This window comes from Rhododendron vialii, chromosome 12a, assembly GCF_030253575.1.
Source record: "Rhododendron vialii isolate Sample 1 chromosome 12a, ASM3025357v1".
In the NCBI taxonomy this organism is placed as follows: Eukaryota; Viridiplantae; Streptophyta; class Magnoliopsida; order Ericales; family Ericaceae; genus Rhododendron; species Rhododendron vialii.
In genome coordinates this window covers 25,720,171-25,733,717 of record NC_080568.1, presented here as the reverse complement: position 1 = coordinate 25,733,717, position 13,547 = coordinate 25,720,171, and the positions used below count along the sequence as shown (strand labels likewise).

The window sequence follows — 13,547 nt, the reverse complement described above, 5'->3', positions numbered from 1 at the left end:
ATTAAAAGATATAGCTAATTTTTTAGAGTTCCTAAATAGTAAACAGGACCAAGAATATGGAAGGATGAAGTATTTGCTGGTACTAGATGGCAGAGAAAGGGCATTCTTTCCTTTGCCCCACTCTGGTTTTCCTGCAGCCAAACATCCTGCATAAAAAAGAAAAGAAAAGAAAAGAAAAGAAAAGGCCAATCATCATGATCCAAAATGTTCATTTTTTTTTAAAGGTTTAGTGACTCATTTTCTTACAAAAAAAAAAATTCAAATTAATTGACTTTTGCCCAATGGTTTGGCTTGAAAGTCTCGTGGATAATACTTGTTCCAGACATCAAAAAATAAAATAAAATATAATAGCATATACGATCTAAACAATGACTTGAGACAATTATGTCCGGTTATGCAAATCCTTTTCCAAATTAAGATGAGTATTTGTTTACATGTTGATACATTCCATGGAATGAGCAATTTAAACTACAGGGTTTAGGTAGATTTATACTGAGGCGCACTACAATCTCGCAGTGTTTTGGTGCACGACAGGGTCTAGATTTACTGAGGCGCACTACAACTTGTAGTGTTTTAGCGCACTAAAGGGTCTCCGGATTTAGAAAAATTCGGGGAAAGTGAATGAAAAATGTTTCTTTTTAACACTTTCTTCTCTTCCATCTTTAAAATTAAGCAGAGGCAAATATAGTTTTGTTTTCATTCTCCATACCTATTTGCAAAACACACAGAAAAAATACATTAAACTCCACATTTGGTCAAAAATACCCTCTCTCTTCTCTCTCTTTCCCTTCACCTAGTTCTGAACATACCCTTGTGATCAGACATACCCACTAAATTGGCATCACACACAAGGGATAAGATGGGGACCATTTCTCTACTTATTGGCAGTGATCAGAGATTGCTTCATTTTTATGTCCCAGAAATGGCCACCTTCTTAAGACTATCACCACCATTTCTCTCTCCACAAATCACAAAAACTCAACACTTTGCTTCTTCCCAAATCCCCCCTCCTCCTCCTCCTCAGCCACCAACTCCGCCACCTTCGCAACCGCCGTCTCCTCTGCCGTTGACTCAGCAGCTAAGCACTAGAACCTCGCCAGAGCCACCATCACCGGTCTCATCAAAAGTACAGCAACAACAAAAAAGTACAAAGCCTGCGGCCGCCACTTCTGCCAGTACTAGTGCTGACTCCACAGACTGGATAGCCTCCAGCTTAACCAGGAGGTTTGGACTCGGAGCTGGGCTGGCATGGGCTGCCTTCTTAGCATTCGGTGTGGTTTCTGAACAGATCAAAACCCGGCTTGAAGTTTCCCAGCAACAGGCCAATACAAGGTAGAATATTCATGTAAATTTTTACGAGGGAATTGATTTTGGTACTCCTCTTTTTATTTTATCATCCAGTCTTTTTTATTTGTCCTTGCTCGTGTGAAGTTACTATATTGTCCCTTCATGTTTGAAATAGCGAATCAATGGAAGAGCAATAGGGTCGATTTATATGAATAAGTGCAAAATAAGTACGTATGAATGTAAAATCACTTTTTCCAAAACTTAGGTTGGGCGGGCGCCGGTGTTGAATTGTTCAAAATTATTTGGGGCAGACGAACTTGTATTATTATAACGTTCTTCAGATAAAAACTACTATTAGTCTAGTAGAAATTTGAAATGCTGGGTAGGGCGATCGCTAGGATCCGCCGGGCGATTCTCTCAGGTCAAGGCTTCAAATCTTGGTGAACCAATGAAGCCCATGCATCCTTCAAATTGATAGCTAATATTTCTTCTTAATTCATAGCAATTTTCAACAATGGTAGTCCAGTTATCATCTTCATGTCTTTATTGTAACACCAACAGTTTATATTCTACAGAGATGTGGAGAAGCAAGAAGAGGTGGTCTTGCCTAATGGCATCAGGTAAAAGTCTCTCAATGTCCTGTGTCTTACCCTATATTAAGTTCAATTTTAGAATAACAGAATGGATGCAATTCAGAATACCTGACCCAAACATTTCCTTTCAAAAAATATTTGATGCTCTCCCATAATAACTATAGCAATGATTTAGGAATTGGGTTTCATACAGAGCATTGGATGTTCGGGTCAACTTATGCGCATCTCGACTAATGCTGGACCCTTGAACTTAACGACCGGAAAAACCCTCCATGGCCCCAAGGCTTGGAAGAATCTTCACCCTCCGTGGAATTCAAACATGCGACCTCATGGAATACAAAAACATTTATTTGCTTTCTCATGCCCATAACTGTTTCTTACGCAAGCAAGTAAACAAAAATGTAGCTTTTCTTTTTTTCCTTACGAAATCAGTGTGAACCAGGTACTATGAGCTCACAGTTGGTGGGGGTGCTTCTCCAAAGCCAGGAGACCTGGTGGTGATTGATCTAAAGGGAAGTGTTGAAGCGAGTACTGGGAAAGTGTTTGTGGACACATTTGGAGGTGAAAACAGGTCACTGGCTCTGGTGATGGGGTCAAGGCCATACACTAGGGGCATGTGTGAAGGGATTGATTATGTGCTGAGATCCATGAAGGCAGGGGGCAAAAGAAGAGTGATTGTTCCCCCTGGCTTGGGGTTTGGGGAGAAGGGCGCAGAGCTAGGCCCGGATGTACAAATTCCCCCAAACGCGGCGCTAGAGTATGTTGTGCAGGTTGACAGGGTTTCTATTGCACCAGCTTAATTGAAAGTCTTATGTCTTTCTTCTTTTTTTATGGTACATTTGAACAACACTAACTTGAGAATCTGGTTTATGGTAACTGAACTACAAGAAACAAACATGCCCGCCGACTGACTTTTGGGTCATCATTTGATCGTTTTTATTTGCCAAGCATTTTTGCGATGAAAATTCCTTTTTTTTTTTTGAACGGCAAAAAGAATTTAATCTATTGTAATCGATGCAAAGATTAAATCATTAAATGAGGCAAGAGGAAAGCATCACGAGTATGTGCCACATGAGGTTGGCAAGAGGTCGACCAATGAAATCAGGCGAAACAACAAACAAGCTCAATAAAGAGCAATCTGTAACGACCCGGATTTTTGATCCAATTTTTTCCCCTAAATATAATATTATTTAGAATTATTTTCCTTAATACAATTTTTTTTAAATACAATTATGCATGTAATATATACATGTATTCTTTTTAAAATTTTCCTACACCAAATTACATGTATGCACAAATACAAACTCCTTCTGTCTCTCCGTCTCCTACTCAGTCTCTACTTTCCCCCTAACCTTAAAATCAAGCCTAATTGGTCCATTCCAAATCCCATAAACCCAACTCCATTAAATTCACCATTATCCTCTTCCACCAAAATTCTCCTATAAATACTCCACCCTATTGACCCACGAAATTTACATCACAACATTCCTCACGCCCCACCAGTCTAGAAGAGAGAGAAAAAGTCAGAGAAAACGGAGCTTCAATCCATGGAGTTTTAGAGAGAGAAAGAAAGAGAGAGAAAAGTGGGTTTGTGTCTAAAAACCAACCGAAACCCAAATTGACCGTTCCAATCGTTTTTCCCAACTCCTAGCATCACCAAACGTCGTCCAATTCGATCCCACAGTCTCCCGATCAAAAAAATCCGAAGTCTTCTTTCCAAAATTCAAGATTCGTTTTTAAATCAATTCGATCCGATTAAAGGTATTATAATTCATTCCAACCTCTTCTCTAAGTATATTAATATGCTAAGATGTTACTAGTTTTTATGACTAGAACAAAAAAGAATCGAGATTGGAATTCAACGAACGAAACCCAGATTTTCCAAAAAAAAAAACAAAAAAAACAAAAAAACATTGCGCACTGTCTGTAGCCGCGCTTACTGATCATTTTTTTTTTCTTTTTTTCTTTTCCTTTGGAACTGTTCACCGCTGGAAGTTTTAGAAAAATTAACACTATAATTACACTTATCCCCCTGCTCTTTTTAAATGTAACGTTTCAGCCCAGATCATTAAATGTAATTGGTTATCTTATTGCAGTTACACCCTTGAGGTTGTTTAGTATAGAAATTTGGCCCAATTGAGTTATAGACTTAAAACAATTAGGCCCTTAGGTTACTTAATTGTCCAGTTCGACCCCATCGTTATATTATCACTAATATGTTAATTTAAATTCATAAAAAAAAATAGGCCTAGAGTTACTAGTAATTGTACAAAATTATTTTTCTTTATTAGTAAAGATTTCTGTTAATAATATTTACTTCTTGACCATACAAGATTAAGGGCAACGGCCCGTTCATAATAAGTTGTGTGATTACATTGTTTATTAATTGTTTTAATTATTATCGATTTGTTGTATATTGCATCGATACTTGATTTGAGTGCTAGATTGGACCCTAGAGACATGGGGTGGTATGTGAATATAATTCACTTAGACGGTGCTAAGTAATGGATGAATTGAAAAGTTTTATTTCTAGATTGCCTGCAGGCGTGATGTTGAGATTTGTGATGAGATTGAAACTGGCGTGTGTCCAGTGATGAATTGATAAACTGGCGTGTGTCCAGTGATGATGGTGAAGTGGTATATAAGATAGGCGAACCCTAGTTGTGATTCAGGCATGATAAGCTTTCCCCTTATTGTAGTTATTGGGATGCATACTCGGTACATAACTTAGGTGCATCTATGACAGCAAAGGGAAGTGATCTCATGGGACCGAGCATGGTTAGCGGTTGGGGAGGAAAGATCCCGCGGAGGAGATCTTAGATTACACGACAAGTTAATGGATAGTAATAAACTGGTTTATGTGGAACAAACTCTGTCTTGCTTTTTCACACTACTATTATCCTGCTGCTTGCTAACTGTAAAGTAAGATGGGTGGTTGGGTTGGATTATTCTACTGGGTGATTTATCACTCACGGATATGTCTGTATCTTGGCAAATCGTTTGCTTCGGCGATCAATTTGCCAGAGGGCGCAGGATTCACTGGAGATGATTCAAAGATAGTGCAGTTCGACACAGAAAGAATATCAGGAACGGAGATCGAATATGCTTGGGATTCGTGACATGCCTAGAGTCAACTCTGAAGTTAATGTATTTTGATTCAGTAAATTTATCTTGAGATTGTAATAGCTAAACTTTATTTTGGAAATTTATATTTATTTAGCAAATTTTCTTAAAATTTTATTTTATTTTGCTTCCGAAAAGTCGGGGCGTTACACAATCAGAGTCATAGCCCCATGATTGAAAACAGCCCTTGTCAAAGTGAAAAATTAAACCAAGGAATAGCCCCTTGCATGCCCAAAACCGAATTTTGGCAGGCAGTAACACCCCAATTCATCAAGCAATCCTTGAGCAAATATTGAGAACCCCAAATACACCTTGGCACTTTACACTATCTCACTTGCCAAAGACTTTACACATATCCATACCCATGCCATGTTGACATAACTCAATGATCAAGAGACAATACCCATATTGGACTTACAAAGCTTCAATTTCTTCAAATAAAACTCAGCCCCATTATTCAAAATCACCCCATTTTGAATAGAATCCCAGCTTTGAACCCATCCCCCATGTCAAATTCAATGGCTCCTTGACACCCTTTGGAGCTGGATGCCAACATTGAAGCTACTCCCTAAGACATATATAGTGGCCGAAACTTGGTCTGCGAAAGTTTTTGGAGTCTGAATAATGTTTTGTCGCAGCAATAACTTTTCGCCGCGTAAATGTTTTACAAGATTAACTGACTAGCTACTGTATAACTTGAAGTTAATCTTTTCAACTGGAAATGGTAGTAGCCATCCCATTTGGAATCTAAGCCCTTGTTTCCCTTGGCATTTTTTTTGTTTGTTTTGTTGTTATTCAATTTTTTTTCGCGTTTTTGGTCTTTTGCCAAACTTTTGTTGGGCTTTATCTTAGATATTTCTAAAAATATGTGGGTAAAAATCATAATTTTTCCCTTTTCTAATTTCTTACGTCGAGACAAATCAATAATTCACAAAACTTTGACACAAGACTACCAAACTCAATTTTTTTTTTAATAAAACAAAAACTCTAAAAGCCTAAAAAACTCTCAAAAAAGCTAAGAGAAACAACACCCAACTCTCGTAGTATCAAATGTGAACAACCTTTGTATCAACTCAACGAAAGGGGGCAATTTAGACTACTCTGTAAAGTTAAGGCAACCAAGTGTATTTATCAGAATTTCAAAGGAGGTATCTGCATACATTACAAAATTCGTGCAATTTACCGGAATCTAGCTTTTTCTTCAAGTTAGGAACACACCACCGTCTCGTCCCCCTTATATCCCTCACCGTCACCGTTCTCTTTCTCATCACCCTCGCCGTATCTTCCCCCCGCCCTCTCTCTCTCTCACCATACACAAAATTTCACTGTAATCTGAAAACCCATCTCCCTCGCATCTTCCTTTTCATCTCACCCCGTCTCCTCGGCCCAAAGGTTTGATTGATACTACTCTCTAACGATTTTTTAGCTGCGATTTCTTTATTAATTCAGTTCAATGCATGTCTCTCTTGGTTCTTCGTTGTCTAACGAGGGTGGAAGGTAGATTTTAGAAAGATGTTGGCTATTTATGGATTACCTCCAATTCAGCTTCTGATTTTTGATTTCTTTCCCTTGCTCCAGGTCCTCAATTATTGGGTATATCAATATAACAAGGTTTCAAATTTTCAATTTTTCGATTAGTTTCTTTTGAATAAACTTGTTCTAAATGTGCTCTTCCCTTTCTCCCCGTTTTCGTTTATTTCCTTTCATCTTAATTTTCTACCATTTTCATGTTCTGCTGGGCTGGCTTCTGCTGCAGGTTATCGAATCCTCTTTGCAGGTACAATATTTTGTTCCCACATTCATATATTTTTCCTTGATTTAGTTAATTTGATTACTCATAACATTTTGTAGAAGGGTAAAATGTTTTTGACACTTTTTTTTTGTTCTAAAAGATACTTCTTGTGTGTTTTGAATTTTGATGATATTGGGACAGTTTTTTCTATTTAAACATAGAAACTTCTAAGTTTGAGTGCTCAATTATATAGATGCGGGAAATTAGAAATTTTTTGTTTCCTCATATGAAGGATGGAATTGGTTGTATACTTTGTAACCATGAGAGATTGGTTAATCATTTTTTAATTAATGGTTAATGGCAGTGGTGATTGGTTGATTTTCTTGCCTGTCACCTCATGATTGGATGTGCAGTAGGTTTTTCCGGTTTGATAATAATTTCATACTTGACAAGAGTTGCTTCTGATCTCTTGGGGGTTCGCTATAAGTCTATAACGCATGGGTCACATGATGAAATGGTAAATTTGAATAAACAAAGTGCATATCGCGTTTACGAATCTCAGGTTGCTTTATTACCGGTAGAGTCCTTCAATTTCTATGAAATCAGTTTCTTTTATGCATTGGAATTTATTTTTCTTCATTGAAAGCGAAATCAATAGGCAATAGCTAGAGAAAAGATGCCTTAATATATATTTTTTCAGTTTTTCTTTATCTATTATTCGTAACTTAACTGGAAAATTTTACAAGCAAATCCTATTTTCAAGAGTTGATAAACTGGCAACTCCTCCATAACATAAAAGGAAAAAGAAAAGATTACTTGTTTCTCAACTTAAGCCTGAAACAATGGGACCAACTTGGTTAGTAGTTTGCTTATTTGCCTTTAGCTTCCTGATACGTCAAAGGGATTTGTGCTAATTCTTTCAAATTTTCAATATCATTTGAGATAATTGATTTAAATGGGGTACTATGGTGCTTCAACTATCATAGGCGTTCCAAGTAGAATACTTTGAGTAATTGATAATGCATTTTTCGAACTGCAATGGTGATACTTGTTCAGTTATTTTAAGGTATATGGTCCGTTATAAACCCTTACTTCGGACCGAAGTTGATAAACACATGTCGCTTTTAATCATTGCATGTAGTTGCATGCAGTGGTGGAGGGAGCATGGGACGAGCGGGGGCACGCGCCCCCACTCGATAAATTTTTTTTTTAAATTTCAGATTTTAAAATGTATATTTTGTATTTTGTATAGTTAATTGTGTTTCATAAATTTACTTTTAATCTTTCTACGACATGTTGAATATCATTTCATTCTCAATTTTTTGTTTCACATATTTGAACATTGTCATTACACTGGCGAAATGAGATGTCTAATGTGGAAAATAGCAGTCACTTACTAATTGGAACTCTCTAATGCATAATGTCCAAAATTCAAAAATGCCTAAACCATGGGCTATACGTTTTATACTTTAGCAATTATTTACAATGGGAACAATATTGCTAAATATTGTATAGTGAATTGCTCTTAGACTTGATACGCTGAGACAATTCAAGCAATTCGATTGTTTTTATATTCTATATAGTTTACTATCGTAATAAATATGTTGGGTTTTTTAATTCTTAGCACAAACGTTGTAACGTTGCTTTGTAAGCAATTTTTGGGTTGAAATGTGTTTAAAAAATGCCCCCACTTACGTAGATTTCTGGCTACGCCACTGGTTGCATGTCCTATTTTGCTTTTAGTACAGTGTTGTGTGTTCATGCTTTTAAATAAATTCACACCTTTATGTTTTGCTAATGAGATATGTAGGGAATCATGCTATTATATTTTGGTGATGCCCAAACTTCACATCTTTATGATATGCGGGTCATGCAATTCCGCTACTTCTGAACACGAGCTTGGTTTCATTTTTTATTCTTTTTTCCAGGTGTGACTGATTTCCGAGATCATAAGAGCCTCTATTGGGTTTTGGAACTATATAATCTAGTGAAATCCATGTCGAAGGGAAACGGAAGGGCATCTGAGGAGGAGATCTTGAAACAGAAATTAGAAGATCTGCAGAAAAAGCTGGGGAAGAAGCAAATGTTTGAGGAGGCAGTTGCCTCCCTAAAATCTCTCTTGCGAGAAACCTATCCTTCTGCTTCCCCATCTCTCCGCAAGTTGGTCTGTAATCTTCCTGACAGCTAAATATTTATGACTTATTCTATCATGCTGAGTTAGGGCGCCTCCTTTTGATTCTTTGGGCTGTCATATGTTTATTTTATTTTGAGTACCTCAGTTTTCTACTTATTGTCCTTTGGAATTTTCCAAGTTTTCTGTTTACACACAGCCATACCTAAAAACTTTTCCAATGATGATGATGTCAATTGAATGGAGCACACTTTTTATCTTTTCCCATATTTACTTACCTGTAATAGCATTTCAGGTTTTTTTTTTTCCCTCTCAGTTCTACTCCATTGTATGCCGAGTTGCAACTATTTTGAAAACAAGATACACTGCGCCGGGATTCTGGAATGCTGGGCTGGGGCTTTTCATAGAGACTGAAAGCTTGGTTTCAGAGTCCTCTGAAAGGGAACATTTGAGGAGCTGCATTGCTGAAGCCCATCAACAGCTAGAACATAATCAGTCTGAAGGAGCTATTGCTTCCAATTCCAGCAGAGGTCAGTCAGCATAGCATTTGTACAATAATGATTTCTTCGTAGAGGTGCTTTCAAGCCCTGTACACACTGTATTAGAGCTTTGATATATCCATCTTTTCGATTGTTATTTATATTTGCTGATTCAGGTTTCCTTTTTGAGGGGCATTTAACTGTGGATCCTGAGCCTCCACAGCCTCAATGGTTGGTGCAATCAAACCTGTTGACAAGTATCGCTGCTTCTCTCAGTACGACTGAATCTTCTTTTGAAGGACTAGTGGAAAACAACACCACACAAGATGCGGATGCTGATCTATTTCAAGAACTTTTGAATAGAATTGAAGATATTCCCGCGGTAATCTTTACCTTCTTTTTGTCCCTGATGATAAAACATAAAAACAACAAATTAACATGCATATACATATATCGATTTATATATATGTATGTATATATATAACATGCGCGTACACACCCACAAACTAAGTCACTAAGCAACTAACATGTATGATGTATTGTAAATTTGAGTTGTTTATCAAACAAGATCCATTTGGTGGCTTCATAACAATATGTTGTTTTTCAGAATCTAGATCCCTTTAAAGTCAGCTAGAGTCAATCGAAATCTGATATCAATGTCTATTTTTGTTTCAAGTTCTTTGAGACTTCTGTAAACCGGAGAGCACCGCCTGCCAGTAAAGAAGTGATCGCGAAGCTTCCAGTTATCACTATTACGGAGGAAATCTTGGCCAAACTTGGGCCAGATGCAGATTGTTCCATTTGCAAGGAGAACTTAATCGTGAATGACAGGATGCAAGAGTTGCCTTGCAAGCACAAATTTCATCCCCCATGCCTTAAACCATGGATGGTAATGTTCTGTAACTCGTTTTTGTGGTAATCACTGAAACTTATTTAGCATCTTTAATACAGTCTTGTAAACAAAGGGTTCCGTTCCTCTGATAATTTACTTGGTCTGTGGAATAACTAAGACCCTTTCAGTTGCTGTTTTTAAATCAATCTTGCACTATAGTTTTCAAAAAAGTTCTCGAAAACCAGAAACACTGGTCCATTTATTCGTGGGAATGCTGTCTGAGACTTGAAAACATCTTTTCAATGTTTTCACAAAATTGACCATTTCCCAATAAGAAATCTTTTTAGAGAGAACAAAATTTGAATAACGTCAACCAGGGGTGGACCTAGGATTTTATGGGTGGTCCTAGGATTTTATGGCACTGGGGTCAAATATTCACAGCAAAAATAATTCTGTATTCGGAAAACTACAGTTAGTTCCTTGCTAACTTGTTTGGTTCGTTTGGGTCCTAGTGGCATATGATTGTTGGTAATCATGGATGCCAAGTTGCCAACTTAGTTGGAATTCATTGGAAGGTGTGCTTCTCGTGGTGATGTTGTCATGTCCTAATCCTGTTAATCTTTGTAACTTCTATTCAAATTAAAAATTAATAAAAAAATAAAAAAGATATATGCATTGCTTGAGTTAAAATGTAGATGGAAACAAAAAAATAAAAAAGATCAGGTGCTGGGTGAAACAAGTGGCAAGATTGTAATTTTCCAATACTACTTAGGCCAAGATATAGGGATGAGAGTATAATGTCATGGGCAAAATTACCAAAACATCCAAAAATATATGCATATCTTGAAGGGAGAATTCCAATCGAGTGGGATCAGGTGACCCCGCTTGACTTTATGTAGGTCCACCCATGACATCAACCGAACAAAATATGTGTTAGGAAACGAAAAATCATAGGGATCAGATCCTAAATTTAGTAAGCGGTTCTAATCAGTTTGTGATTCTACAGGATGAGCACAATTCATGTCCTATTTGTCGGCATGAACTGCTGACTGATGATCACAAGTACGAAAGTTGGAAGGAGCGGGAGAAGGAGGCTGCAGAGGAGAGGAAAGGTGCTGCAAACGCCCTTCGTGGTGGTGAATATATGTATGTTTAGGTGAATTCGACTGTTTAGAAGTCTTGCTTTTCACAGTCATGATCGTTCAACAAGATGGCTATCAAATTTCGTTTTCATGAACATCTGTGCTCATATATATTACCTCCTCCTCTCCACTCTCCTAGTTGTGTAAGTATTGGATATACAGTTGCATTGTATGTTGTTATGTCTCCTGGATGTACACTTAATTATTTTTGAGTGATTCTTTTATTTCCCATGGATTTGCTGCTGGCTTGGAGTTCCTGGTTAGGAAAATAACTTCAAGGGTTGCGGTAGATCTACTACCTCTTCGGATTCTTTTCGGTCCAAGTTTTAGATTGGACGGGAGAGTCCAAATCTGAACCATAAATTGGTATAATCAATGGTTCGGATTGTAGTAATAGACCTTACTTCTAGCACCCAAGTGTACCATCTGATGTTGTTGGGCCGAAGGTCACTAGGCAACCCACCACTCAATCGATCAATCTGACTTGTTTCTGACAGTTTAAAAAAGAGGACTCCTATTGGTAACAAGCCTGATTATTGGCAGAACCTTTTTCACTTTTCTCACAACTGTGATAACAGAAAGTAATCAATAGTACCCACAAGGCCGTAAAGGCACGTTTAGGGGAGGAAAAAAAAAAGTGGAGTGAGTTTTTGATGGTGGTGGGTATGGTGGTAGATGGTGGTTGCATAAGTGTATGAAATAATTAGGTTCAAAGTTTGGTGAAGATGCGAGCACTTTTGAGACCTAATTAAATGTTGAGGGAGTGCAATGAGAAAGTGGGATTAGAAATATTTTTGGGGAATTCAATTGAAATCACTTAAAAGATAAATAAATAAAAAACCGCAAAAATCATTTCGTATTCGTTTAAGTAACAACTTAAAACTGATATACAATAATTTTAATTTGTATAACTTCTCCCCCCACTAAATTTTATGCCCAAAATGATACCTATATCCGACGCCTTACGGGCTTTCTTAACAATGATGGAGTTCCGGTTTCAGATGTCATTGGAGGATAACAAAGAAGAGGGGACTTTATTATCTCTAAGATTCAATTTATCAGTCTTGACTCCAAGCTCCGCAAGAAGCTTTTTCTTACTAATCATCCTCTTCGACCTTCTCAACCTCCAATCCATCTTTATCAATACCATCAAGGGATGATCTATCTCCAAGAGAGCTACTTCTACCTCTACAATGCTTACGGACCAATTTGTTGGTTTGTTCCTTTGAGATTGTGAGAACCATGATAAGTTTTTCTTGAACTAATATGTCGATCAATGGTTTCAAAAATCTCAACCATATTCAACTTAATCCGAAAATATATCTAACTTTCGTATTATCAATCTATTTTATTGATTTGTTTCTTGAACCATGAAAGATTTTTGAATTATGCGCAAGAAGTATGTACAACGTTCGAATTTTAAAATTCAAAAATACATCTAACTTTCATATTTTAAAATTAAAAAATATGAGTAATTTTCATATTTTAAAATTTGAAATTATGTGCAACTTTCATATTTTGAAATTTGGCAATGTCAGGACACACTAATTGAATGTTAGTAATGGTGATATTGTCAACAGTGAGTGATGAAATGGGTGGTGGAGAGGAGAGGGAGTGACGAGAGGGGGTGATGGAGCTCGGTGGTGGGGGTGGAGGGAGAAAGTAGGTGCTGGTGATGGAGGAAAAAGTTGGCGGCGATGGTGGAAAAGTCACTCGGGTTTGTAAGTTTGTAGTGTAGGAGGAGGGAAGAAAATGAAGGTTGTATCATGGGAGGGGGAAGGAGAAAGTTTTAGGGATAAAATAGTCATTACATACGAGGGCATTTTTTTTCCAAAAATTTTCTTAGTTCTTATTGAGTTGTACTCCAGTATATAGCAAAATTGTGGTCGTAAATAGAAGCCGTAAAAAAAAGAAGAGAGGGAACTTATTCACGAAGGTTTCGTGCAATCACAGCCATTCGTTTTGGCAATTAATATTTAAGATACGTTTTTAAACTTTGACCTGTAATAAATATTCTTGACTGATAATAGTTTATTTTTAATTCGAACCGTTCAAGACACTTTTGAACGCGCGAGATGCGAGCGCCGTACATCTTATTCATGAAAACTCAGAAAAAAAAAAAATTCCCTGATGTATGTGAAAAGTGACATGGACAGACTGGTCCGGCACCGAAATCGTACGGACAGTCGTGCCAGGCTGTCTCCGGCCACTGGACGGTCGATCCGAGC

General features: G+C 37.3%; 2 protein-coding genes across 2 annotated transcripts; both read left to right on the top strand.

Moving 5' to 3' along the window:
• Nucleotides 1-772: 772 nt before the first annotated feature.
• LOC131311503 (peptidyl-prolyl cis-trans isomerase FKBP17-2, chloroplastic) lies at nt 773-2,812 on the top strand. The gene is made up of 3 exons (XM_058338997.1): nt 773-1,332; nt 1,863-1,907; nt 2,323-2,812. Exons 1-3 carry the CDS (start codon nt 860-862, stop codon nt 2,678-2,680), a joined length of 876 nt encoding a protein of 291 aa, XP_058194980.1. The 5' UTR covers nt 773-859; the 3' UTR covers nt 2,681-2,812.
• Nucleotides 2,813-6,195: 3,383 nt separating this feature from the next.
• On the top strand, nt 6,196-11,550 carry LOC131311443 (E3 ubiquitin-protein ligase AIP2). The gene is made up of 8 exons (XM_058338911.1): nt 6,196-6,395; nt 6,582-6,614; nt 6,760-6,780; nt 8,664-8,899; nt 9,183-9,396; nt 9,522-9,727; nt 10,022-10,234; nt 11,184-11,550. Exons 4-8 carry the CDS (start codon nt 8,732-8,734, stop codon nt 11,331-11,333), a joined length of 951 nt encoding a protein of 316 aa, XP_058194894.1. The 5' UTR covers nt 6,196-6,395; nt 6,582-6,614; nt 6,760-6,780; nt 8,664-8,731; the 3' UTR covers nt 11,334-11,550.
• The last annotated feature ends 1,997 nt before the right edge of the window (nt 11,551-13,547 follow it).